The 27,676-nt window shown below is 35.2% G+C and overlaps 1 protein-coding gene across 1 annotated transcript; it reads left to right on the top strand.

Moving 5' to 3' along the window:
• Positions 1-140: 140 nt before the first annotated feature.
• LOC138122090 (phospholipase A1 member A-like) lies at positions 141-25,800 on the top strand. Its single transcript, XM_069036224.1, has 7 exons — positions 141-178; positions 1,051-1,257; positions 15,755-15,897; positions 16,221-16,466; positions 23,081-23,272; positions 25,238-25,412; positions 25,471-25,800. Exons 1-7 carry the CDS (start codon positions 141-143, stop codon positions 25,529-25,531), a joined length of 1,062 nt encoding a protein of 353 aa, XP_068892325.1. The 3' UTR covers positions 25,532-25,800.
• Positions 25,801-27,676: the final 1,876 nt, after the last annotated feature.

Genomic DNA, 27,676 nt, shown 5'->3' with positions numbered 1-27,676 from the left:
ATAAAAAGTTGTAATAAATAATTTTTAATAAAAATGAGACTGAGAAGTAATTAATACATTACTAAAGTGAAAGTAAACTTTAGTAAAGAAATCTTTTCAACACCTATTTGTATTGGCCTTTCAAGCCTGTTTTCTTGCCAATGCCTCTTTATATTGAAGATACAAGTCTTACTGCAATGTAATTCTCTGGGCACAGCAGCCAAAGACCAATTTTCTTCTAGCTTTGCAATAGCCCTAGCTGTCTGAATCGGAGTGAGATGTGGCATTTAAAAAAAATTGTTTCAATAATTTTTTTATCGCTAGTGTCAAACTTTGACATTTTAGGACGCCTATGATTTAAAGTAAAAATCAAACTATAAAAAAAAAAGTTCACTTTTGGATGGCCGCGATAGTACATACACTATTACGGATATTACTATCAAGTAATAGTGCAGTGCTTATCAACATAATTACCGGCGTCTCGCCTCCACATTTTGACTTTGTTGTGTTTTATTATGTTCTGTGTCAATGTTAAGGAACTTCCTCACGATGTGACATGAGTATAATAATATACCTTTTTGAATTTCAACTACCAATGTGTTATCTAAATCCAGAATTTTTAAATTTTTAAAAAGAGATTGCGGTACTATTCCCGTTGCTGAAATTACAAGTGGTAAAATCGAAATTTTTTCTAAACACCAAATATTTCTCATAGCAACGGAGAGCTCTAAATATTTATTAATTTTTGTGTTATATTATGTATAATTGCAACAGCTATATCTAAAAGATATGCTTGCTTTTGTTGTTTATTTAAAATAATAATGTCTGGTCTGTTATGCTGAATATGAATGTCAGTTAAAACTGTTCTATCAAAATATAACTTGTAACTGTCATTTTCCAAAAAACTTTCTGGTGTATAACTATAATGTGGTTGTGTATTCTTTAATAAATTGAATTTAACAGCTAAATTCATATGTATAATTTTAGCGAATATATCGTGACGTTTTTTATATTCGCTTTGAGCCAAAACGGTGCAAGAAGAAATGATGTGTTCAATTGTTTCCCCTTCAGTTCCGCAAATCCTACATTTATCAATTATTATTATTATTATTATTATTATATTATTATTGCTAAATATAATCAATTTAATAGATATTTTTTTGCAGCAGCAACTAACGGAAAGTTAAAAAAAACTACATCATTCGCCGAAACAGCTGGAAATCATACGAATATCTTGGATCCAGATGGATCAAACGTTCAATTTATATTATTTACCAGGTAAAATTAAGTTCCAGATTGATTTTAAAAACCGTTATAGTAAAATGTATTGGTTTGAATAAAAAACGAAATAATTACGCATTGGTTATGATTTATGAACTTATGAATTATGATGAATGACTCAGAGAAGAATAATTTGATTAAAAAATGTTGGCTCTTGGCAAAAAAGTTTTTTCTGTAATTGCTTCAAAAAAATTGATATTTACGCATAGTTAGCTATGCGTGAAGTGGGTAATTTTTTTAAATATTTTTTTTACATTGTTAAGATTGAAACTGTAGAAACCCAAACCATACATAACAGTGCGTAAAATGCGATTTCACACACTTAAGCTTTTCTGTTACTAAAAGTACAACCCAAAATACAATTTATAAGTAAGATCATGTCGATTCTGTCATGGTTCGAAAACATTTTCAAATACTAAATATGAACGAATAAAGCAATGACAGATATACCTTTCAGACTATGTACTATGGCGGCCAAAAAAATTTAGCCGTCACTATCTTGACATTCCCATAAATTGTAAATAAACCTTTAGAAACCGTAACCCCATTTTCGATTCTTGTCGTTTTGACAATCAATTTAAACTGTTTAAAGCTCAGATATTCCAAAAATCAGACATAAATGTACATACATAGATAATCTGAGGTTAACGTTCTGTGTAGTAGAAATGACAAAATAAAAGTATAGATTACAATTTGATTTTCTGAAATGACAAACAGTGACGGCTAAAATTTTTTGGCCGGCATACTATGTAATATGTAGAATACCTACTTGGATTCCTGATTTAATTTTTAAATTCCGCAACACAACGAATGCTTTGTAAAATGTATTTTGGGTTGCATTTTTACCTGGTCAGGCTCGTCATTTTACGCGAATAACCCTGTGGAGTTGTAATTTATTACACATTAATGGACTTACCATCGCTGTCCAAAAAAAAACTAGTCCACCCAAAATTTTAGTACATATTAAATCAGTCTACAACGTCAAACGTTATTATCAGTGTCAAAGTCAATGCGAAAAAATGGGTTTAACTGAAATTCAAAAACAAACTATAGCGCAACGTTCGATACGGGCAATTGCTGCTGAGGTTGGTGTTGATAAAGGTACCGTTTTATTGGCCAAACAAAAAATCAAACCTATGCATCTTGTATTAAAAAAGCGATGTTTACACAACTCAATTTTTTTATTTTTGGATCTGTTGTTCTGTCTGGGTACCTACGAGTTTTTTTTTTGGCCAGCGATAGTTTACTCAATTTCATATAAATGTGCATTTAAGCAAGCCATGTTGGTATGAAAGTTAGTTCGACTTTCAAAGTTGCTTGCCCTGCGCGAAGCTTGATTACAATTTTTTAGTTTTGTTGTCCGTTTCGGCATTGTTGATTTCAAAAGCACTGTTATATTTTTTAGTGATTAAATTATAGTATATTAAAATATAAGTTGCAGAAGGCATCTATTCAAGCACGAATTTGAAATTCCGAAACGAGCCGCGTAGAGGCGAGTTGAGGAACAAGTGAGTGCTTGAAGGACCTTCTGCAACGAATTTTTTATACTATTTTTCTATTTTGCCGCTTTATACCATTTTATAAATAAAAAAATAAAACTTTTAAATGTAGGGAATTTCGCGGTGGTTGGTGACATTTTTTATGTGGTATAATTTTAGCCGGCTGTGAAAAAAAGTAATTCACTAATTCTTATTTGTTTTTGTCTTTGTATTTTCATCAAATAAAGATTTATTGGAGATAACCTATAATGAATCTGTCATAAATGTGACTTTTGTAATGTAACTAAGTTAAAGGTGCTTTTACACATACACAGCTCACTTGATGAACATTTATATGAAATCAACTATACATAACCTCTGTTTTTCTATTTGGTACCACAATTTTCTACAGAGCGGCAAAAATTAAGTATATTCGAATTCCACAGTACTATGGCGGCCAAAAAATTTTAGCCGTCAATTTCTGTCACTTCAAAAAAAATTTTGTAAGCCATACTTTATTGTCACTATAATTACCGTCTTGATTATGATTGGTATTTTACTTTGTCATTTTCTACTACACAGACGTTTACCTTAGGTGATCTATGTACGATTGCTCTAATCTTGTTCATTCATGTCGGATTTTTGGAATATCCGAGCTTTAAATCGAAGGTGGTGTTACGGTTGCTAAAGGTTTATTTACACTTTACATGAATATCAAGATAGTGACGGCTAAAATTTTTTGGCCGCCATAGTACCTACCCTTAATATGCGTTCTTTTATAGACACTTTGTATAATTATGTTAAGATTGTAAAACTGAAAAATATCTACAACTTTTATAATAATAGCAATTTATTATATCATTTTTTTGTTCGACACTGTCAGAATTTGAGAATTTTTTCCTGTGTGAACGGATTTTGATAAATTTGACAACTTGTCAAAACGAAACGTCAAGCTAATTTTAAAGAATTTCAGCGATTTGGAGCCTTTGGGGGGCTCGTCGAACAAAAAAACGTTGTATTCAACTCGTTCTTGTGTAATTTGGGCTTTTTTTAGCATGAGTGGGCCAGTTTAGAACTCGAGTGAAACGAGTCCAAAGTGCACGAGTCCACGAGTGCCAAAAAAAGCCCAAATTACACACGAACTCGTTAAATAAACTACTATTGTCGCACGTGTTTTTTAGACAAACAAATGCGACAAAATGGCTTATAAAACGAGTGTAACACAATATTTTGCCCCTATTTTATAGCTATTAACGAGAATATTATGCGATTTATAATATCGAGGACGTTGCGAGGTGACGAGGCGCTAGCCGAGCCATCCTGGTAGCAACACCCGATAGGGTTTAAATCGCTAATATTCCAGTTATATTCAAAGCTTTATCGCATCATTCTATCTAACGTATTATTATGAGTGCGTAACTAATGTACATATGTATTATTATGAGTAACTAACGTAGGAATAGACTTCAAACAAGTCTTCGACAACATAAACAGGCACAGTTTAGTAGTACAAATGCAACAAATGAAAATACCGGAGAAACTAATCAAGCTAACGAAAATGACGATGGACAACTCAAGAGCAAGAATATCTACAACAGAGGGTGTAACAAACGAAATAAACATAGAAAGAGGAGTCAGGCAAGGAGACGCACTGTCCACAACGCTCTTCAACATCGCACTCGACGGTGCAATAAAGGCTGCAGGGCTGGACAGAGCTATTACGGTGAGTGCAACTCAAGTAATAGCTTACGCAGATGACATAGCACTTATAACAAGAGATAAAAAGAGCCTGGGAGCGGCGCTGCAAAAGCTAGTTACAGAAATAGAAAAAAGAGGTCTACAACTCAACCAAGATAAGACTAAATACATGATAATCTTGAGAAGGAAGACAGACCACATTAGAGAAACAAAGCTAGGTAGTTACACGTTTAAATAAGTAGAAAATTTTAAATACCTGGGAGTGAACCTGAACGAAAAAAATGAACGAAGCGCCGAAATCAAGGAGCGAATACAAGCAGCGAACAAAGCTTACTGGAAGTATCAAAGATACCTAAAGGACCATCACATTAGCAAAACAACAAAGATAAAAATCAAAGTCAGCAAATAGACCTGTAGCGACTTATGCAGCGGAAACAATGCGACTCACCACTAACAGACGAAGAGAACCTCGAGATATTTGAAAGAAAGGTAGTTAGAAAAATTGCAGGGCCAAGAAGAACAGAAGAAGGAGAATACAGGACACTAATGAATCATGAAATAAGGGACCTAACCAAGGGTGAAGATATTGTTGGATTTGTGAAAACACAAAGACTACGGTGGTTCGGACACGTACAAAGGAGGGATACACAACACACACTAAGAAAAACCCTAAATTAAAGACCAGTAGAAGGAAGACCAAGAGGCAGACCAAGGATAAGGTGGGAAGACCAGATACACGAGGACATTAGAAGGATAGGAATAGAGGACTGGATTCAAGATAGGAAGATCTGGGAAAAAACCATACGAGCAGCCAGGGAGCAAGGCAGAATTTAACGATCAGTCACAAGAGAGAAGAACAAAGCGGAGTGATTCACCGCAGGAAAAACAGAATTGAAAAACTCCACCATAGGAGTAGCTTAAATTCGGCATCGAATAAACGCTTATATACCGGGTGATTCAGATTGGTATTCGCGCTCCTATATTTTTTTTTATTTTAAGAAAAAAGTACAGCAAATCATATATATTTGTAAATCGCCTATGAAACTACAATAGATGACGTTGTCAAATCTTCTCTACGATGACATATGTCAAAGTTAAGACAGTCAATTTTTTTTTTAAATAGTACATTATACATTTCTTAGTCTATTCTTGTAAAGCTTTTTTTTCTACATTTGAATGTGTAAAAAAAGTTGACACTTGCAATAGGAAGAAATCGAGAAAAAAAAAGATTTAATTTATTCGAATGTGTTATTTTCTAAAAAAGAGCTAGTTAGCCATGGAGACAATTGAATTTTGACATTAATAGCGTCAATTATTAAAGTACTGTAGTGAGACCGTCCATTTTGATCGTGATGATGTCGTAAATTTTTGCATTTTTAACTGTTAATCTATCTTTTAAACTCTCAGTTTGATATACTAATCTATTTGGCTCGTCTAGTAACCCTTTATACTTATTATTTTCACTTACCTACGTTGTGTTTATTTTTCGTCGTTAGTCACCTTTATAGCGATGATGATGTTTTATCTTAAGGCCTATTAGGCAATACTCAGTAGTCGCAACACAAATTCGGAGACAAAGTAGTGTCAAAACGCGTGGAGGAAGAGATTTAAACACAAGTTTCCCCACAAGTATTTTATTACAAAATATTCCGAAGCCTTGTTTACAAAAATGGATGAGTTCGGCGGGTTTGATCAAATTTTGCCCTGTGTTAAAATTATTGTTGCGGTTATGTTTGTAATCAAATTCGTAAGAGACTTTCCTTGTAATTGTGCTCATGAATTTAAAGAAATGATTGCGGCGTCAGTCTTCACCTGATGATATTTTATGTTATCCAATTTAGATTTGAAAAAGTTTGATTTTGCTGCAACCCCCATTTTTATGCAACCCTATTTACGTGCGGCAAATCTACCCTAACCTTTCAGGTAACTTGTTCGAACTTATATCACCCAAGCAACCTTTAATATCGCGTTTACTAAGTTAGACTTGTACCAGAGTCGGAAGGTAACATGCTCGCGGCATTTGATAAGTGCATCGCATTTAACTATTACGCCCTACTGCCGAAATACCGCTTCCGGTAAAAGTCCGGTGCTTAAACACCAATCACAACTTCCGAACAAAACCCGGATATACAAGTCCTCGCAAATCAACCCGAATGACTGTAGGCGTCATTTCTCTCACAAATTTCGTCCACGAGCTTCGACAAAGACTTGTACAGAACTTTGTCGTACGCGACACCAGTTTATTACAGGTAACCGGGATGGTTATTTTGTCGCGTTTGTCCTCGTGGTAGCCCACACATACATAGTACATGTCGTTGGAGCGGGAATTACGACGCCCATTCTAAGTCCACGGTCGGAAACTACGACCTGACACCGTGTCTTAGACCTAGTAAAGTTGGAGAAGAGGGTCCCCGGGAACCACGACTCTCCTCATCGTTGATGGCCGACAAACGCGCCTATAATTTCAGGTGCAATTGGTGCAAAACAATAATTTTGCTTGGTCGCCTAAATACGACGCGGGAGGGAAATAGCCCTACTCTACCCTATATTGAATATGCAACCAATTATTCTATCTCCCTAAAGTTTATAACTAGAAATTTCGATCTGATTTGAGGGCACCAGTTGAGAAAATTCAGGAACGATTTAGTTATAACTTAGTAATTGACTGTTAAGTTTCAAAATCCCGGACTGGTGGTTACACTCAAATTTAGAGTAAAGAATTTAATATAAAAAATGTCGAATAAAAGGATCAGATAAGTTAAATTTGAAATTAAGTAATCCGACAACCAAAGTGTTGCGGCCCCTTTCCATCGGAAATAGAATCATTTGTTGCTGGCTACCTCTAGCTTTAAACATTTACTTCAAATACCTCGAAACTTGGAAAAATTATTTTAAATTTGGATCTTGATTATTTCAAATTGTTGAATAAATTGAAATTAAATATTCCATGGTGAATGACTGATAAAATAATTTCAACGAAAAACAAGTAAATTTTGACATAGAGTTAATTAACCAAAATAATATAATATAACCCTTTCTCGGGCTTACCTAGAAAGTTTAACACCCTGGTTGATCGTCGGCACCTGTTGTTGGAACTGGCACTAACTTATTTATTAGCACTCGGCACTCTAAACGACGCTAAAGTGATTTAATAAAAAAAAGAATATAGTTTAAATTTGGAAAATTTAAACAAAATCGCAAAGGTAGACACACGGATATCGACTAGCTCGAAAGACAGTCAAAAATCGAATTCCTCTAAACAAATGTGCCAAAACTTTAAATAGGGGACGCTAACTCGCTTACCCCCCTTCCCTTGTTACTCACTTTCCATATGTGTGGAATTATGCAGATTTGACTCTTACGACGCATTGGCATTCGATCAAACCTCGTTTAACTCGCTTAAAAATATTATTATTTCCTAGTTAGGGTGGTTTTTCGATTCGCAATATCAACATTATTAAACATACAATTTGTTTGTCCATTGGACAATATAATACAACATAGTAACGATAGCGAATCAACCCCAATTACGCTGAAAGAGAAATTAAACTCCAAAATTGGTTGTTGTTCTGTCTGCAACTAATTGTTGAACTGAAGATGGTTAATGAATGTAACAACAAATTTTGTTTGTTTAAATTTACGGAAAGCATATGGAAGAAAGACGTAAGAAAACTGTAAATTTCGTAGTACTACCCCTTGTTAGATGTCGCCCCCAGTACTACAGCGGTACTATTTTTACATTTTCACGATTTTCTACGCCTTTCTTACAGAAATTTCTACCTACTTCCCTTGTAAAACTATGTTAGTAAATGGGCAGTAATCGTACGGTGCAAGATTTGCTTACAATAATTAAATAAGGAAAATTGGTTTCTACATCAGAATTACGATTACACCCGCTTAAATTAGGGTTAAATTGGATATCAAAATGTTCAGAAAAACACAGCGCGTATTTCTAAAATAGTGGGTTTGTAACTTGACTTTGTTTAAACAAGAATTTATTAATTTCGCTAAATTTTCCCACCACTGACCACACGTGCAAGTGTAATCCGATATCTTACTTAAAAGTCTCGATCTGTAGCGCGTCTCTCGCCACTTTAACAAAACGGACCACCCTTGGCTGGCGACGCTGTGTTTAAAATCTAAATCGCAGACACCAAATTCTAGTGGACCAATTCATTTGTGAATATTTTAAACAAATCGACCGACTTACGATGATTTAAACTAATTAACAAATTTTACTATATGAATTTAACAACCCCGAACAAAACTTCTTATTTAATGTAACATCTTATGTGAAATTTAAATGGAACATCATTTACGACAAACCCAGATCAATCGGATTATTATCAACGTTGTTAATTCTAGTTAAATTTTGTTTTTGTCACTCAAAATACACGGCGACTTCTTTCTAAACGGATGTATTAATTTACTTATCGTTATATCTCTATTTTTCCTCCAATTTTAAACAACAATTAAATTATTTATCTTTTTGTATGCAAATGAATGCTTTGCTTGGTCGACTGGTCGAGTATGGTGGGCGTCTCGCCACCCTGATAACTTAGAGAAATACCACATGGCCTTTTGAAAGAAAAGAAGTTAATTTTGCGATTTGCAACGGTCTTAAATTCCAGGAAACCCTTCGTGGGAACGGCTCTGTTTTTCTCAACATTCTGACACTTACAAGACGTGTGTGTATTTAAAAATGGAATGCATAAATTGCACAGAAACAATTTGGAGGTCGTTTGGACAAATTTGAATTTGTTGAATTTAAGGTGAATAATTTCCGCGATGGTAATAAAATAAAATGTATAAATACCGCGTTCATCACAGTACCTACATTTAAATAAATAGCTATGCTATAACCTACATTTAAATAAATAGCTATGCTATAACCTACATTTAAATAAATAACTATGCTATAACATCTGGCTTCGAAACCTAACTTCTTCCTGACTATACCGCTTTGAATGCATACACGATGAAAATATGAAGTTGAATTTTGATAGTGCATGAATGACATTTATTTTTTACACATTCAAATGTAGAAAAAAAAGCTTTAGAAGAATAGGCTAAGAAATGTATAGTGTACTATTAAAAAAAAGAAGTTGACTGTCTTAACTTTGACATATTTTATGTCATCGTAGAGAAGTTTTGACAACATCATCTATTGTAGATTCACAAGCGATTTACAAATATACAGGGTGTCCCAGAACTGGCTCCCCAAAGAAAAAAGGGAGCCTTAGGGCGAATATATTAACGTGTATTTTGAAGAAAAAAAGTCCTATCTCAAATGATAACCGAGAAAAGACATTCTGAAGTTGACCAATTAGAGTTGAGCATCATTAAGGTGGAATAATCGCAATTTTGCGTTGCCTAGGTTTCCTTTTTATCCGTAAACCTCTATAATTCTGTCCATTTGATTTGGTCCACTACATTTATTAGAATGATTGTTTACGTCAGTTTGACATTTGTTATAGAATTTCGCTGCAATATTTAATTCAAGTGTATCATTTAACATGCATTCTTCCTCTGAGTACGTAGATATGATTCTTTCTTTTGCGCGATGTGGGAACAATGCACGTGAAGCAGTAAGGTTGTACCGTGACAATTTCCACAAAGACAAAACAATCCTGAAATTAATCGCTCGGAGTCGAGAAACGGGTCAGATGCAGCCAGTTCGAAGAAGAAGTTAGGGGTGCTCCAAGAAGTGTAAGGACTGTTGAACACGAGGAAGCCGTATTGAATGTCTTTGAGGAAGACGGCACCCGGAGTATTCGAACAGTTTCTCGTGAAATGGGTTTATCCAGTGGCGGTTTTTCAATAAGGGCTGCAGAGCTGCAGCACCGGCTCTTAATTTGAAAAAATAATTTATGTTATTATTGTATTTTTTAATTCAAGATTTGCCAAAAGGAAATAATATCTGCATTTTTCCGAGCATTTTTCATTCACTCGTCAGACTCGGCTTCAATCTATCAACATTCACTATTTTGTATTATATCGGCAATCCACAATACATTCGATACTCCGTCTCCTGCCTCGTGACGTCAACTAGTCGTTGCAGCCGACCTACAAACGTCAAAATCGTCGTTTCAATGCATTTCAGAGCCTGAATATCATACTTGGCCTTGAGTTGACCAATGAACGCCAAGTATTATATGCATGTTTTGCATGGGCTCGGAGCTGCAAGTCGTGTAGCCAGATAGTGTGACGCGAATTAGTACATGAACAAGTCAACGGCTCGTTTATTTAGGATTGATTTTGCGTCACGTGCCCGCCGCTTCCTAATTTTCAGTGGATTGTTGTTTAACATAAAATAATAAAAATGGATATTTCATCTAAATATCAAAACTTTTCCCGTCTAAGTATTGACGAAAAACTGGAAATAAAACGAAATGGAGGTCCTAAACCTGAGTTAATTATCGAATGCTCCTCAAAAAGTCGCGGAAAAACTTACGTTCGAAAGTTTAACATGAACATCTACAGCAAATACAAATGGATGTGTGGCTGTGAAATTAAAATTTGCGTATTTTGCTTTACTTGCATACTTTATGGGGATGATTTACATTGGACAAATAGTGGTATTAATGACTTAGTGCATTTAAGTGAGAAAGCCAAAGCTAAGTTCCGCCCACAGGTCCTTCTCGCCTGATTTTCATTCTACGCGACTAACGTCTTTTAAATGTTACGCCACTGGCTCTTGCGTTTCTGTATCCAGCTATGACGACTAGACAAGAAGCTCCATTCGGTATACGCTGGAATTTGCCAACTAAAAATGTCCCGACTGTACCTACCTATTTTAATACCTGTACAAGGTGTTAGTAAATGGTTGGGAATAAATTTCAGGGTGAAATCCTTACGAAAAATGTGGCTTAAAACCTAAATAAAGTTTTTCGTTAAAATGAGTAGTTTTCTCAAAAAAAGAAAAAAACAAAAATAAACGTATTCTGGCATATCCGTATTTTTTTTGAAATACTACGATTTAATATGGGTTTAAAGAAAAAATTTAAACCTGGAAAGTTGAATTTTTTAAAATTCAAAACCAATGCAATTTTAGGCAGACAAATGAACTAATTAGAGAAATTCTCCAACAGTGGACTACATTTTATTTTTTGAGAAAACTACTCTTAACGAAAAACTTTATTTAGGTTTTAAGCCACATTTTTCATAAGGAGTTTATCCTGAAATTTATTCCCAACCATTTACTAACACCTTGTATAGTTACTATAGTTTGTATTCGTTTTATTTTATTTATTATTACACTTGGACTTGGGCTCTGCAGCACTGCCAAGTCCTAAAGTCACGAGCCGCCACTGGGTTTATCCAAGAGTTCGCTGCAGAGAGTTCTAGCTGATAAGGAGGCATCCGTACCACTATACACGAGTACAACATCTTCTGCCAGAGGATTATCCAATTAGGCGAGACTTTTATCTATGGTTAATAAACCAAAACGATGCTTCACACTTCTTGTCACGGATTCTGTTTTCTGATGAGTCGCTATTTTGCCGGTAAGGTTGTTCCAATTATCACAACCTTCATATCTAGGCAGAGGAAAATCCAAGAGAATAATTTCTCATTTTTCAACATAAGTTTTCTGTTAATTTGTGGACTGGGCTATTGGGCGATCGTTTGGCAAGTATAAGCGTGGTGGATCCTTCCATTTGTTAAAATTCCGAATCCCCGGCTCTAGATTGGACCGTTTGAATTCCCCGCAAGATTAACGGGGGCAAGATATGCTCAGTTCATTGGAACGGAGCTACCTGATTTACTTGAAATTGTACCTCTTGCTTAGATCTGATCAGATCTGAATCATTTATCGGCGGCCCATAAATTCAGAGGCTGATCTGAGAGTTTGAATTCAGGAGGCTTTGTTTCAGTTACTGAAGAAATGATAACTAACGCTACTACAAGAAGTTTGTTACGTAGAGCACAATTGTGCATATAAATGAATGGTGGTCATTTCGAACATCTGCTTTAACATTGTTACCTATTTAAATAAATGGTTCTTTTTAGAATCGCCATTTTTATTGTTTTATTTCGAATTTTGCAATTGTCAAGTCTTGATGTTGATGACAGATAAACGTCAACGAATTTTTATATCGGAAAACGTCAAAATTCCAGTTGCCCAAACATTTTATTGATTTGTGCGATATCAGAGATTTTTTGTTGTTGTTTAGCAACCGATCGGATTTTTTAGTAATACCTGAGGACGAGCTTCCGGGATTGGTGAAATTAAAAACTTTGTAACTCGGTCATTTGAGCTAGCAGAAAATTTATTTTAGTCAATTTAGAGTTTCTTTTGTTGTCGGCGCATGCCTGTTTTCTCTGGGGAGCCAGTTCTGGGACATCCTGTATATGGTTTGCTATACTTTTTTCTTAATACAAAAAAAAATGTAGGGGCGCGAATACCAATCTGAATCACCCGGTATACAGGTGGAACAAAAGTATCAAATATTGGCTGTAACTTTTTAATTTGACAATTTATGAAAAAATGTTTAATATAAAAGTTGATTGGTGTATTATCTTGCATCATCTGGTCTTTCTACTTTGTCCCTATCTTTTTTTGTTTCGCTGCTATGGCAACCAACTTTGGTTTTTTACATAGCACCCATACGTTTTTTGTGTGATTTTCAAACAAGCGTATCTTTCTGTATTCATAAATACAGTTTTCCCATTATGGGGAAAAAGAATAAAATTTAAAAAAAAACAAAGGTGATAAAATTAACTTACTAAGTAATAAAATGCAATATCAAGAATGTTGACAATTTTTGTTGAACGTCATGCATGATAATAAACCAAACAATTTTTATATTAAACATTTTTTCATAATTTTTCAAATTAAAAAGGTACAGCGATTATTTGATACTTTTGTTCCACTCGGTATATATCAGGTGTATTATGAAAAATCTTTGGTGCTCTAACTTCCTTACTTTTCATACGATTTTAATAAATGATGTGTCAAACAAAATCGTTTTAAATTGGCTACAATTTGAATTGATCCAGTATTTGTTCTTGAGTTCTGTTTTTGACAGATGATGGTCAACTTTTTTTTTTAAATTGCATTGTTAACTTTTTTTGCTCGGTTTTATAGAGATTTTTATTTTGAATATGAAAATGTAAACAACCATGCTCATGCATAGAAACAAAAAGAAGAAATTAAAAAATAGTGTATTTTTTTTTAATCAAGCAGTCACATTAAACAGTAATAAAAGTGCATTCTAATTTTGCAAAGTTCCTAAGAGAGCTATGGACATTCAAGACAATGTCTGTTTGACTCCGGCCTATAACAGAGAAGAATCGTAGCAGCATGTGAACAAATACCACCAGAATTTTTATTAAACGCCGCAATGGGCGTCAGTGGATGGTGTCGAATGTGCCTTAGAGAGAATGGAGGTAATTTCGAACATTTGCTATACTTATAGTAAAGTTATGGTTAGTTGATTTTTGGAAATTCAATTTTTTTATTAAAAACAAATGTTCGATTTTTTTATTTTAATGTTTGTGTATTCAGAAGATAAACATCTATTAGAATAAAGATAAAAAAATATACAGTGCAACTTAAAAAAACAAAGTTAGCTGCGGTCTGTCAAAGAATATAATGTAAAAAAAAATTATAGCATGTCGGGCTATTGTGTTTCTAAAACGATTTTGTTTGACGTATCATTTATTAAAATCGGAAAAAAAATAACGAAGTTATAGCACCAAAGGTTTTTCATAATACACCCGGTATAACGTAGGAAGCTGAGGTATTCGATTATTATGGCCTTCATAACTATCAATAAATGTGTAACATAAAGTGATCATTGTAGTTAGTGACACGATAAAAATTTAAATTTAAAAAAAGTTCAAAACATAATGCTAGGAAATTTATATTTGGCAAATATAAAGGGTTGGTAACACTGGTAACTAGATGAACAATTGCAAGTTCGCACGTCATGATGTGCAGTGAACGTCAGTCACTGCCAACATTAAAAATTTAAGTAAATGTTCCTGAAACCGGTATCTAAAAGAACTCCTTTTCGAAACCCGTTTGAGTGTTATAGTAACTGTGTTAAAGGTGCAAAATGGAAAAAAAAAAATTATTATATGTTTTTTGTGCAAAAAACACTCACTTCTCCTACTTAAAAGCCTTTGAATGCACAAAAAACATGTTTAGGCACGAAATATAATACCTAGTTATTTTTTTATTTAGTGCGTAAAGTGAGTGTTTTTTGGGCATGAAATAGTAATTTATTATACGAGTTTTATAAGACACCATTTTGTCGCACGCGTTTTTTAGAGCACGACGAGCGCAGCGACGAGTGCTATAAAGAAAACAAGTGCGACAAAATGGCTTATAAAACGAGTATAATACAATATTTTTTCTATTTTGCCCCTAAAATTTAAAAAAAGTACAAAACATAATGCTAGGAAAATTATATTTGGCAAATAGAAGGGTTGGTAACGCTGGTAACTAGACGAACAATTGTAAGTTTTGAATTTAAAGTGTCGTGAAGTGCAGTGACCACGTAGTAACAACCCACTGTGAGTCACTGCCAACATTAAAAATTTAAGTAAATGTTCCTGAAACGCGTATCGAAAAGACCTCCTTTTCGAAACCCGTTTGTGTGTCGTACTGACTGTGTCATAGGTGCAAAATAGAAAAAGATCTTTTACGCCGAGACGCAGATCGAGGCAGTGAAAGCCTTTGAATGCACAATAAATATTTTCACGCACGAAATATAATACATAGTTATTTTTATATTAAGTGCAGGAAGTAAATATTTTTGTGCGTGAAGTGTGTGTGAAGTGAAAAACAGAAAAGCCTATGTGTGTGAATTGTGGAATTGCATTTCACACACTGTTATGTAATGTTTCTATGATTTCAATCTTACAACAATGTAAAAAAAACATATGTAAGAAAATGACCCACTACACGCATAGATAACTGTGCAAAAAAAAGTAGATAAAAATGTATTATTTTATTTTATAAATGTGGCTTTTCTAATACCGACAACTTCTTCTCACTATTTTTGCATTCGGCTAGGCGCTAGGCAATCAAGAATACAGTCGTAGTCAGCTGCCAACCAAAATGGAAAAACTGGAAGACTGGACCAAGCAGCCGAAAACTTTTTGTCTACTTTTTTTGCATTCGACTGTATACATATAAAAAAAATGACGTTCAAATTTCAAAAAGGCATCTTTACATGTGGAAAAAATTGTAATAAATCGACTTCGCTGATTTTCAGGTGTACTCTATTTTGAAATTAACTGTACATTTAAATGTGTGATATTTCTGTGAATTCAGAAACAAAAAATTCACAGATTCTTATATATTTTAGATACTATCCTTCATTTAATTTGAAAATTGGTGATTCGAGTGGATATAAAAAATCAGGATATAACATTAGTCATCCAACGAAGATTATAATTCACGGATTTCAAAGTAGCATTAAAGAAGACATTTTTATTGTTAACAAAAACGGTAGATATTTACATTAAATTTACATAAGAAATCACTATTAGTGCTTATTCACAATGGACATAAGACATAAGAAATACATAAGAGATACCTAAGAATAATTTGTCAATTTGGGCAATTGGAAAATAATTTATGTGTCCATATAACTCGAATATGATTCTTCATGCCGTTTTGTACACCACAATAATGTTCACTGAGGTCACTTCTCATAAGTTACGTAAAAATTAATAGTATATCCACTGCATGTATCATGAATTTCTTATGCCTTATGTCAAGCTTATGTCCATTGTGAATAAGCACTTACCTTTTATTATGTTACCTTATAGCCTATCTGGATTCTGGTGATTACAACGTGATTGGGATGGATTGGTCAGTGTTATGCGAGTTTGAATACTTATCAGCAATAAGCGGAGCACGAAAAGCAGGGAAAATTCTAGCTGAATTTCTAAACTGGCTGTTTAAAAGTGGGGTTGAGTTAGAACACGTGCATCTCATAGGTCACAGTTTGGGAGCACATGTAGCTGGAATAGCCGGACATGAAATAAAAAATGGAAAAATTGGAAGAATAACAGGTACGATAATATTCGCACTTTTCCAGATTCCGTATTATTATCGGAAATTTTACCTACTTCATGCATTACCTAATATACAGAGTTATTCTAAATGATTGTAGTCCAAGTAGGCGTAAAAAGTGAATGTAAAATTTATGGTTGCCGCTCCAGATAAAAAACATCAAAATTATGTGAATAAGTCAGTATACCGGGTGTAGAACTGGTTTACGAGACATAGGATTTTACATGTAAAAATAAAGAGTTTCAATTATTGGCTCCCCTAATAATTTTACGGCAAAATAGTTAAAATGAAAGTTGGAGAGAATTAAAATTAATGTCTAATTTCAGTCTTACTTTTTTCTAACATCTTGTGGTACTGAAAGAAAGGCAAGAAAGAAGTTGACACAAAAACAGTAAAAAGTACTACTAAGCATGAAATTGTATTTCTTTCTTTAAATGTTATTATGGAGGATCTTTTTTAAGCAACTTCCAAGCAACATTTGCTTCAGGTTTCCCAGGTCGATCAATTCCTGTCATAGAAACAATTGGAAGAATTGTAGAGAAGTTTGAGCATTTAATGGAAGATACCTTTTCATTTATCCTGTAGTCCTGTACGATTTCATTTGAAGGGCAAATACATCGTATTTTAAAAGTCAAATTTCACGACTAGTGCTACTTTTTAGTATTTTTGTGTTAACTCCTTTCTTGCTTTTCTTTCAGTACCACAAGATGTTAGAAAAAAACAAAGAGTGGAATTAGACAGTATTTTTAATTCTCTCTAACTTTCATTTTAATTATTTTGGCATAAAATTATTAGGGGAGCCAATAATTGAAACTCTTTATTTTTACATGTAAAATCCTATGTCTCGTAAACCAATTCTACACCCGGTATGTTCTTCACGTTGAGTTGACAATTTCAAGATCAAATAATTTAATTTTTTGGCTCTGTAATTATGTTTTGTAAATAGTGACATGCAGGTAAACACCGTTCACGTTGGTTATGTTGGATAGCTGCATGTCACTACATATTTACAAAACATAATTACAGAGCCAAAAATTATTTAACCTTGAAATGTACAACTCAAAGTTAACAAGGTTCACACACACGAGTTAAATTGGGAGCAAAACAACTCAATATTTTTAGAATTGGTTGCAAAACAACGCTACATTTTTAGATTCAATCGTTAATTTAAAAAAAATAAATAAAAGTCTCATGAAAGCGGCAAAAATTTCATAACATGTGCATGGCCTGTTAAGTACTGTGTCCCAGTTATAGATAAAATAAAAATACTATAGAATGCAAAGCACATTACAAATTTTGTGCAAATGTTTTTGCGCACCTACCACAAGCCACCAGAGGGTGTATAGTCGGAATTTAAATCATAGAAATAAAACAAATGTTTTCAATTGTGTCACTTTTGACATTTAATGTTAAAAAGTTTTGAATTCACAAATAAAGATGCGAGTCTGCATCTGTTATCGTTTAGGTCCAACGCGGCATAGATTTCCAAATCCTTGTAAGTACGCTGAACGTTTCAATGAGATGTTGAAGCAAACAGGCAATACTCATGTTGGACCCTTGCACGGTTTGTTGTTTGTATTATACTTTAAAAGTACATAAGACGTTTTTAGCAAATAATAAGTTTACGAAGGAAGCCATACCCAGTTTACAAATTCCTCATGGTATACAAAACTTTCAAAATTTAAAAAATTCTGTTTCAAAACTAAGGAATTGGGACAAATTGTGTACTTTAATTTTTGATGAAATGTCGATAACGCTGCACGTTGGTTATGATATCAACGAATTTCATGGTTTTGAGATGGATAGTCCAGAATTAAAAATTGCGGAACACGTAAGTATCATCAATAAAATAATTAATATCTCCATATTTAGGTTTCCGAAAGGGATAAATACCATTTTAAGCGATAAAGTGCGATAAAGACAGCAGGGTGGTTTCATATAAAAATGAAGTTTATAATCAAGCTTTAGCAATGTGTAAAAAAAGTTGAAAATAAAATAAATAAAAGAAACACCTAAAATAATGGGAGTATTTTATTTGTGTTGTAATTAAAACGAATAATAAAATAGAATGGAATTTAGGGAAGGAGGTAGTAAAAATCACAGCAGGCTCTGAAATTTTGCACCTACCACAAGCCGATAGATGGCCTCGGCTATAAAATGTCGCATGGACTTTGCATTCTATAGTATTTTATTTTATCTATGGTCCCAGTACGAAACGAACAAAAGAGAGGCGCAGATAGTGTTAGCAAAAATGTATTTGAAACAAAAACAGAAGCTCACTTATAACAACATTTAACTGACATACAAGACGTACAAGAATACAAAAGTGAGTAAGTGTGAGCACAACAACGCTACTTTTTACAGCTACAGCCTGGCTACGAAAATTGGAGTCACTTTTCTACATTTGCCCAAAAGATGGAACCACAAAAAAAAATTAAATGGAATTGCTGGCAACATTGTTTTTTTTACGTAACTATGCTTTCAAAAAATGTAGCTAAATGTTGGTGGTAGCCGATTAGGATATGTTGCATGCTGTAGCTGCAAGAGTGCATGCATTATGCACTCTTACAGCTGCTGTTCTACCAGATCGACCTTCTTTAGCAGGATAATACCATTTTATGATACTTATTCGCTGACAGTGACATTGACAATTGTTAAAAATAATGACAATCCTCAAATTTATTGTAAAAAAAGCGACATCTCTTGGTAATATGAAGAAAAATGACTCCAATTTTCGTAGCCAGTCTGTAGATAAGCGAAGGTTTTTTATAGTGTGGTATCGCGCACTACGAACCCTCGATGAGAGTGACCTAAAGTTCCAACACTTTCCCTCGAGTCGAAGGTCTCACAAGTCACATGACAGTCCTTGATACAGTCCCTTTCCCTTTTCACATTACACTCAGACCTGATGACACGACACACCACGAGTGCTTCATCCTGGGCAAACCTTTCGTGAGGAAGTCGGCCACATGGTGATCCGTGGGCACGTGCTCCAGAGTCACTTTTTCCGTTCTCAACACGTCGCGTGGAATGTGGGGTTCTCCGCCAGTCTCAATGAACCTTTGTTGTCGCAGAACACAACTGAGCCTATCATTTCGTCGGCCCCCAGCTCCTGTAACAAACATTGGAGATATATGGCTTCTTTGACACGACTTTATTTGACACCTTCAGACAGAGCCATGTACTCCGCCTCCGTGGTGGATAGGGCAACTGTCCGCTGCTTCCTCGAGTCCCACGAGACGGGGCCTCCGTTCAACAGAAAAATGTATCCGATGAACGATCTCCTGTCCTCGGTACAGCTTCCCCAATCCGCATCGATGAACCCTGTCAGGGGCTCGGAGTCGGGGTCGTAGACCAGTCTCAGGTCCGCGGTTCCCTTCAGATACCGTAACACGCGTTTTGCCGCCGTCCAATGTTCTTCGCCGTAGCAGTTGTTGAATTGACCCAGGTGACTTACGGCAAAGGAAATGTCGGGTCGCGTAGTGGTGCTCAGAGAGGTGAGGCTCCCCAGAAGTTCACGGTATGGAAGCGTCAACTTCTCGTTACTCTGCCTCTCCTTCTTGATCAACTTTGTCCCCGGCTCCACCCACCCTGTAGGCCTTAGACTGACCGACTGAACCGCGTAGCCTAGAAAAATTCCTTCCTGGCCGCGGGAATCGAACTCTTCGAGCTCTTGATCTAAATAGAAGACTCTAGCTCCGAACACCCTAAAATGAGATATGTCTGGGATTTTATCTGTCCATACCTCGTACGGTGTCCGACCGTCCAGACTCTTGGTTGGTAATCGGTTTCGAAGGTAATTTGCAGTGTTGACCGCCTCTGCCCAGAACGGATTCCGCAGATTGGACTCTTTCAACAAACATTTCGCAGTGTCGAGTAGAGTACGGTTCTTCCGTTTTGAGGTGCCGTTTTGTTCGAGATTTACGGCGCCGTCAACCTTCGTGTGATCCCCCGTTTCTTCAAGTAGTCATCGAACTCTTTGCCTGTGTACTCGCCGCCGTTGTCTGACTGCAAGCACTTGATCTTCTTTCCCTTTTGATTTTCGACGAGAGCGATGTATTCGGTGGTCGCCTTGAACACCTCTGCTTTCGACTTCAGGAACCTGACTTCGCACCATCTTGACGCGCCGTCGATGAATTCGATGAAGTACTTCGCACCTCCCAGAGAATGTGTTCTCATTGGCCCACATACATCTGTATGCACCAAATCCAGAACTTTGTTCAGTCGATTCGATCTCCTCCGGAATGGGCTTCTCGACATCTTCCCCTGTAAGTAGATCTCGCAATTGAATTTCTCAGGCGGGTTCGCGAGACGAACTCCTCTCACGATATGCTCGCGCACGGCACTCGAAATGTCTTTCGTGTTCGCATGGTCGGACCGTCGATGTAACAATTCCAACGTTACCTCTTTGTCCCTCAGAACGGATGACGTCGCGCACCCTTCTTGTCACAAAGTACAAGTCCCCTACGCGATTGGCAATCAACATTACGTTTCCCTTCGAATCGAGTATCGTAGCATCGTTTTTTCGGAAGTGGACTTCCAGTCCGCGATCCGTTATCTTACCGATTGACATTAGATTTGTTCTTAAATCCGGGACATGTAGCGTGTTGCTGACATTAAAAGTGGAAGTGAGTCTTTTTGTGCCAAGCCCAGAGATTGAAAACCGAAACGAAGTCGATGTCGGCAACTGGGCGAACAAAATGCAAGAACTGTATGATTATTATGTATTTACAATAAGTAGCTTTTCTTTTGTATTGTTGTCTTTCAATACATTTTTTCTACAATCTATGTTGAAAGTAGGTCTTTGCGCTTGCATTTGACAACGCAAAGTTGACGTTTTCCGAGGACTGTCACTTTGTCGCTCACGCGCGAAAAAATGTACAAAACGCTCGCTCTTCTAATTTTTTGTTAAAATCAGCAGCGCGTTCATAAAATATGGGCAAAGGTAGAGTGTGGGGAATATCACGTGACTGCAGTGTCACTCCGGCATTATGAACGGAATCGGGTAAACGCGTGTTTTTTGTTTTTGTAAATGTCAACATTGTCAACTCACATTTAATTGTCATCTATTTAACCACCTGCTTAAATGAAGAACAAGAGATTAAAAATGCAATTTGACGAAAGAAAAAGAAAATTAATTATTTCTGGGACAATTTGTTCTGCAAAAAAACGTTTTTCCCCTGTAAATTTGTTATCACCGGATTCAATATAGGAAAGGGAAGAAAAGGATATAAGTGTGGTTGCACAAGGAATACCTTTAAGAATTGTTGGATATGTTGAACGGATTGTACCGGGGTTAACCAACAGACAATTTCAAATGCATTTCAGAGTCAGCCGTTTCAGTTTCGAAAATTTTGTCCCCATTATTAAAAACAATTAAAAAATGTATAAAAACACCTTAGAACATATTTTTTTCACGCAGCCGCTGCTTCACTGCCGTCGGATATTTGACAGACGTCAAATCTGACGTATGGGTAATTTCTCCCGCACCGCTAGACATCGGTAACATGGGCACACTCCTTGTGTCACTCTAAACGTTTGTGAACGATCTGGGGTAGCGTGATTATTCCCCCAATTTTAATTTGTGAACGGCGTTTGGGTGACCCACGGGTAAGCTTTATACCTACCCAGAGTATTTATGAACGCGCTCCAGATGTCCAGTGATTATTGTAACTAGTGACAACAAATAAACAGAAAGAATTGTTGTGTCAGTTTGTGTCGGTGTTCTTTGTGTTTTTACAAAAAACATTGCTCAAAAGCCTGTAGAAGGAAGGGAAACTGTTGAGGAAGCGTTTTCGTGTACACCTCCCGAAATTGTAAGTGCAGGAAAAGAACCAGAATGCACACTTCCAGAGCATGGATTACTTTTCAAAAACCGTAATTATTGTACTTTTAATGTCAATATTGTGAATAATTAGTTTCTGATTTTAAGAAGGTATTACATTGATTTGGTTCAAATAACATAATATGTAGTAGTCATAGTTGCGATTGTAGAAAAAATCTTGTGTGTTGCGAGCGCAAAGGTACATTGTCGATTTCGAAAAAATGCCGCGCGACGCAGGCGACAATGTATCACTTTGCGCTCTTAATACACAAATAGCTATTGTCTGTTTGTTAAATAAAAATGCGTTACGTAATGAAACCAGTGCGGTAATGAACTACATTACGCAACTCAAATGACTGTAAATGAATGTGGTTATAAGGTCTTATCCAAGCAGCCGTAGATAAATTCCCATGGTTCATCGATAAAAAAATTCACTGTACCTATACTCTATACTGAGAGGCTCTCATTATTAATTTTTCTTTTTCTTTTGGTGTTTGCATATTTAAACTTTTAATCATTTACCATTTCCATTACTGAAATACATATTTTAATAAAATCGATTCAAAGCTTCTAGGTGTTACGTGATTATATTTTTTTTTTCTGTTATATGTATTTCTTTTATTATTTTATTCACTAAAATATGAGAAAATTTTATTGTTAAAAATATATTAGTATATTTTTTATATTCAAACATGATTAAAATCTATCTGGAAAAAGCTATATTTTCTCATCCCTTTTCTGAAGCATAATTATTATTTAATAACCGAATGACTGATAAATAATTTGAAGGTCTGGATCCTGCAGCTCCTGGATTTAGAGAAACTGAAGCAACATTAAAACTCGACGCCAACGATGCGAAAATTGTTGATGTTATCCATACATACATGAAAATACTTAGCATTTCACAACCTGTGGGTCATATTGATTTTTATCCTAATGGAGGAAGATGGCAACCTGGTTGTCCGGATATTTATGATATATGTAAGTATATTACCAAAGCATCCAAAAATGTACCTATTCAGGTAACTCGAATGTTTACAATATTGATATGTTATGACTCCCGATGTAACAAATAAACTACCTAGGTACATAAATGAAAATAAAAGCCACAAATAATTTTTCTCTTTTTTGTAATATCTAGCATAACTACGTATGTAGTAATACACAGGTGTCCCAGTACTCGCTCCTCGGAGAAAACTGACCAATGCCGACGACAATCTAGATCCCAAGAAAGGTGTTAATGTGAATAGAATCGGTTGCTAAGAATATATTATCAAACTGTCAGAATGACATTTCTCCAAAGTGTCAAGATATCACACTCGATGAATCTATTTTTATTTTTTTAAATAAAATAAATGGCTGTTGTGAAAACAACCTTGTTTATTCTAATGCACGTGAGCTTATCCTAAAAAATAGGAGAAAAGGTATAACATAAGCCAAAAGGGATTATGAAACGGAAAATAAATACCTACAGTCAGAGCGAGTTCTCAAAGTGGTCACCATTTATTTACAAGCATAACCGGGCCCGTCACAAAAGACTCAGTTTAGAATTCGTAAAAATAGTAATTGTAGCAAAAGCTTCCTGAACGCGACCCCTGAGTTGTTCTTCTGTAGCAATAGGGCTCTTGAATACAACATTATTAAGAAAGAGATATAGAGGATTTAAAACGGGGGACCGCGCAGGCCAGCGTCGTGGACCTATCCATGTTGATCCAAAATTTCTCGAACTTGTCGACTGAAGTGAGGCGGTGTGCCGTCGGGTTGAAACCAGCCGTTAGCACAAAAAAGAAGTGAAATCTCTTCAAGCAAATTGAGAAGTTCGGTGTTCAAAAATTCTGCGTAAATGTTTCCTGTTAACCGTGCAGGAAATTCAAAAGGTCCTACCTAATGAGGGACAGCTGACATGTAAACTAATTTCTGTAGAAAACATATCACATCATTCCCTAATAGACCAACCCACAAATATATATACCGGGACATTTTTTAACATTGAACATAGCCCATACTTATTCCCTATGTTCAGTTTTAAAAAACACAGGTCAATGTGTACCTAACAGTTTAAAAAAATGGTCAAGTTGTTTGAAGAAGAAATACACATAATGCAGTTATTCTATGCCAATCAGAGCATTAGAAATGTGCGTGACATTTCCAATGCAACACATGATAGACCAATGCCATCAATCGGAACAATTTTTAACATTATTTCAAAATCTCTGGTGTTCGGTATAGTTGGTTGCGTAGCAACTCACAATGCATTGATCTGTGTTTTTTAAAAGTGAACATAGGGAATAAGTATGGACTATGTTCAGAGTTAAAAAAATGTCACGGTGTATATATAATCGTCCCTGAAATGCTCTTGAAAATAGAGTATGTGGTAAGGTAATCTTCTGGCTGCAAATGCTGCACACGCCTATAATGGTATGAATGTCGTCGTTCAGTCCTCATCACTCGATGTACAGAAGTTTTCGAAATATTCAATTCCTGACCAATTTCTCTGATGCTTTCAGGACCTTCTTCAAAGGCATCTAAAATAGCCTCTTTGATCTCAACAGTGCGTACAGTCATGGCTCTCGATTGTTCGTGCGATAACACAGGATAGTTTTGTGATCGGGATGATTCCTATTAGGAAAACGTTGGGCATAAACCTTTGCTGCCTCTTTAGCATTCCGTGCAATTTTGTTGAAATTTTTGACACTGACGTTTGTTAAAAGTTTCATAGTTTATTGAAAACGTAATAAAATATGCAACCTAGCAACAATTACAGGAAATACACCTGGATGTTTTGATAGGTCGAATTAAATGTTCTTTTTTTTTATACCGTTCAAGATAGACATTTTTTTCGTTGGGATTATTTATTTGTCCTTTCATGAAGATTTCTTCTTTTTTCTCTGGGGGAGCGAGTTTTGGTATAGTATTAATTGTAAAATAGTAGATATTTTATTTTAGGGCAAGTAGCCGAGAGTTTAGTCTGTAACCATGCTAGAGCATACTACCTATTTGCTGAATCTATCAGAAACAAAAAAGCCTTTAGAAGTAAACGTTGTAATTCTGTTGAAGATGCTTTGCACAGTCGTTGTAATCAAGCAACAAATGTATACATGGGACAAGTCGAGACATACAAGTGAGTGTTTACTAATTAACCTTAAGATATTTTTTTAATTTTCTGGTTATTATTTTAGATTTGGGTTGTATTATGTACGTACGAAAGCTAAAAGGCCATACAGTTTTAGTGAAATCTAATTGGAGAATTTAGAAAATTGTAGAAACTGTGAATGATCCAATTAGCATTCTGCTAATTTTTGTTGAAAATATTTTTTGTGTGAAAATATTTACGTGTACGAATATTTTAGTTAAAATAATTTTGAGTAAACTTTACACATCTCAAACATTAATTTGGCTTGAAAATTGTTAAGTCAAAAAATACTTAGCCTTTAAACACACATATTTAGGTTGTATACTACACCTATTGCATGGATGTACCACATTTTGGAAACATTAATTTGTTTTATTTGAAACTAGCTTTTACCCGCCGCTTCGCCAGCAAATTTTAGAATGTTTTATAATTATGTTTCTACTTTCATGTATTGTGATAAACGCAGTAATTTCAATATGAAGTTTGTCTTTTTACGAAGAATAATTAAAACTTTACTGTAGACTACTTTTTTCTTCGACTATATAAACAAAAAGATCAATACGATAAGAAACTAACACTATGATCATTGATTACTTACCAATTCACATTTTGCGAAATTGCTACTTTTATAAACAACCAAATGTAACTATGTCATCTGAACATATCATGCAAACGCGATTTCCAACTTGAAAAAATTGTTTTTGTGCTTAACAGGCTTAAAAATGATAATAGGGGTTGCTTTTTGTGGGTGTCAAGCGGCGAAGGTGACGATATACTCAGAGGATGAAATAGGGGTGAAGCGGCGAAGGTGAGGGTATTTCCAACTCGAAAAAACTGTCTTTTTTTCTTAACAGGGTTGGAAATGGTAGTAGGGGTTGGTTTTTGTAAAATTAAAGTAGACGGTAATTTTCTTCTTGTTTTGAAGATCAAGTGTACAAAATTTCATCAATATCGGAGTAAAACTGTAGATTTGCATACAATATATAAAACAAACAGACATTCAGTTTTATACAGTGTGGAATAAAATGATTTACATCTAGCTACCTTTGGAATTTTTGCACATGTAAATTTTCCTGCACCGCTCTACTTTTTTTTTTCGAAGTGCCGAACTATTAGTTCTGTCACAGCCATCTCTACTTACGTAAGTAGAGATGGCTGTGGTTCTGTCAATAAATATCATCAATCGAATTGACAATTGTTACAATTTACTAAATTGCATTAACAAACGTTGGTGGCCACTTTCAACACCAGCTGTGACTTGCTTTTGTTAGCTCCTTTTTAATTTCAATCTCAACGTTGCATTCATATCATCACTTCGCAATAAATCACATTTGGAATTTGGATATATATTTTGAGGTTAGGCTTTCTTTTTTTTTGTAGAGCGGCATTTCGTATTTTTACAAGGGTAATGCAAAGGTAACTAGATGTAAATCATTTTATTCCACACTGTATATACCTATAGATTTATTATGGTAGTTGTTTATTTTTATGGACGGTATGAAATTGCAGCGACGGTCAAGTGTTAATATTTGAACGAACAGATAGTTCTGTTAGATAAACCAAATTGCACTCCTTGGCATTTTATCCTTCAGGGCTGTAATGTTTCCCCTTTGGATGAATTGTTGGTGGCGGAACTTGGAAATGAACGAAACACTTATGTGAGATGATATTTGAACGGACTAAAGATTCTACGTTGTGTTGTGCTACTTGTGCTTTATTTAATTATGGTTGCTTTATTTTTAATTAAGGTTCTACTAGGGGCCGTACCGTTAGAAGAATTATTTAAATGAAACGATTGAGCATACTTCACTTAAATTTTATTTAACAAGTAATCGTGTGTGGTGGTGTTTGGTCCCAACAAAATTATAAATATGAGTAAATTTATAGTTTTGAATGAATAAAATTTGATTTGCGGCCCGTGAATTAAAATTTGACTAATACATAAATGACCGGCCCGGTTTCTGGAAACAATTTTATCGGGCCAGTTAGTTAACTCTCCGATAAATACAAAAATTATGCAATGTGTTTCTATAGCAACGCTTGATTTAACCGGCCAGTTAATTACTGCGCCGTTCCAGAAACCGGGCATAATAAGCTTAATAAATACATAAATTTGTGAACATGAACATAACAAAATCCAATCGTGGTTTCTTTTTTTCCAAAGTTCCACTTTTTCACCTCCTACCTGACCAAAGTGGCCTGTTAAAAAATTTCAATGGGGTTATTTAAAATCGAAGGTTTATTCTAATAGA

The sequence above is a fragment of the Tenebrio molitor genome, chromosome 1 (assembly GCF_963966145.1).
Source record: "Tenebrio molitor chromosome 1, icTenMoli1.1, whole genome shotgun sequence".
Classification (NCBI taxonomy): Eukaryota; Metazoa; Arthropoda; class Insecta; order Coleoptera; family Tenebrionidae; genus Tenebrio; species Tenebrio molitor.
The sequence above is the reverse complement of the archived record's forward strand: the minus strand, read 5'-3'. Positions and strand labels throughout refer to the sequence as shown.

Coding starts and splice junctions, on each gene's coding strand:
- LOC138122090 (XM_069036224.1), top strand. CDS start 141: ATGCCTCTTTATATTGAAGATACAAGTCTTACTGCAAT. Junction 16,467..23,080: donor AAAAATTGGAAGAATAACAG/GTACGATAATAT, acceptor AATAATTTGAAG/GTCTGGATCCTGCAGCTCCT. Junction 25,413..25,470: donor GGACAAGTCGAGACATACAA/GTGAGTGTTTAC, acceptor TTATTATTTTAG/ATTTGGGTTGTATTATGTAC.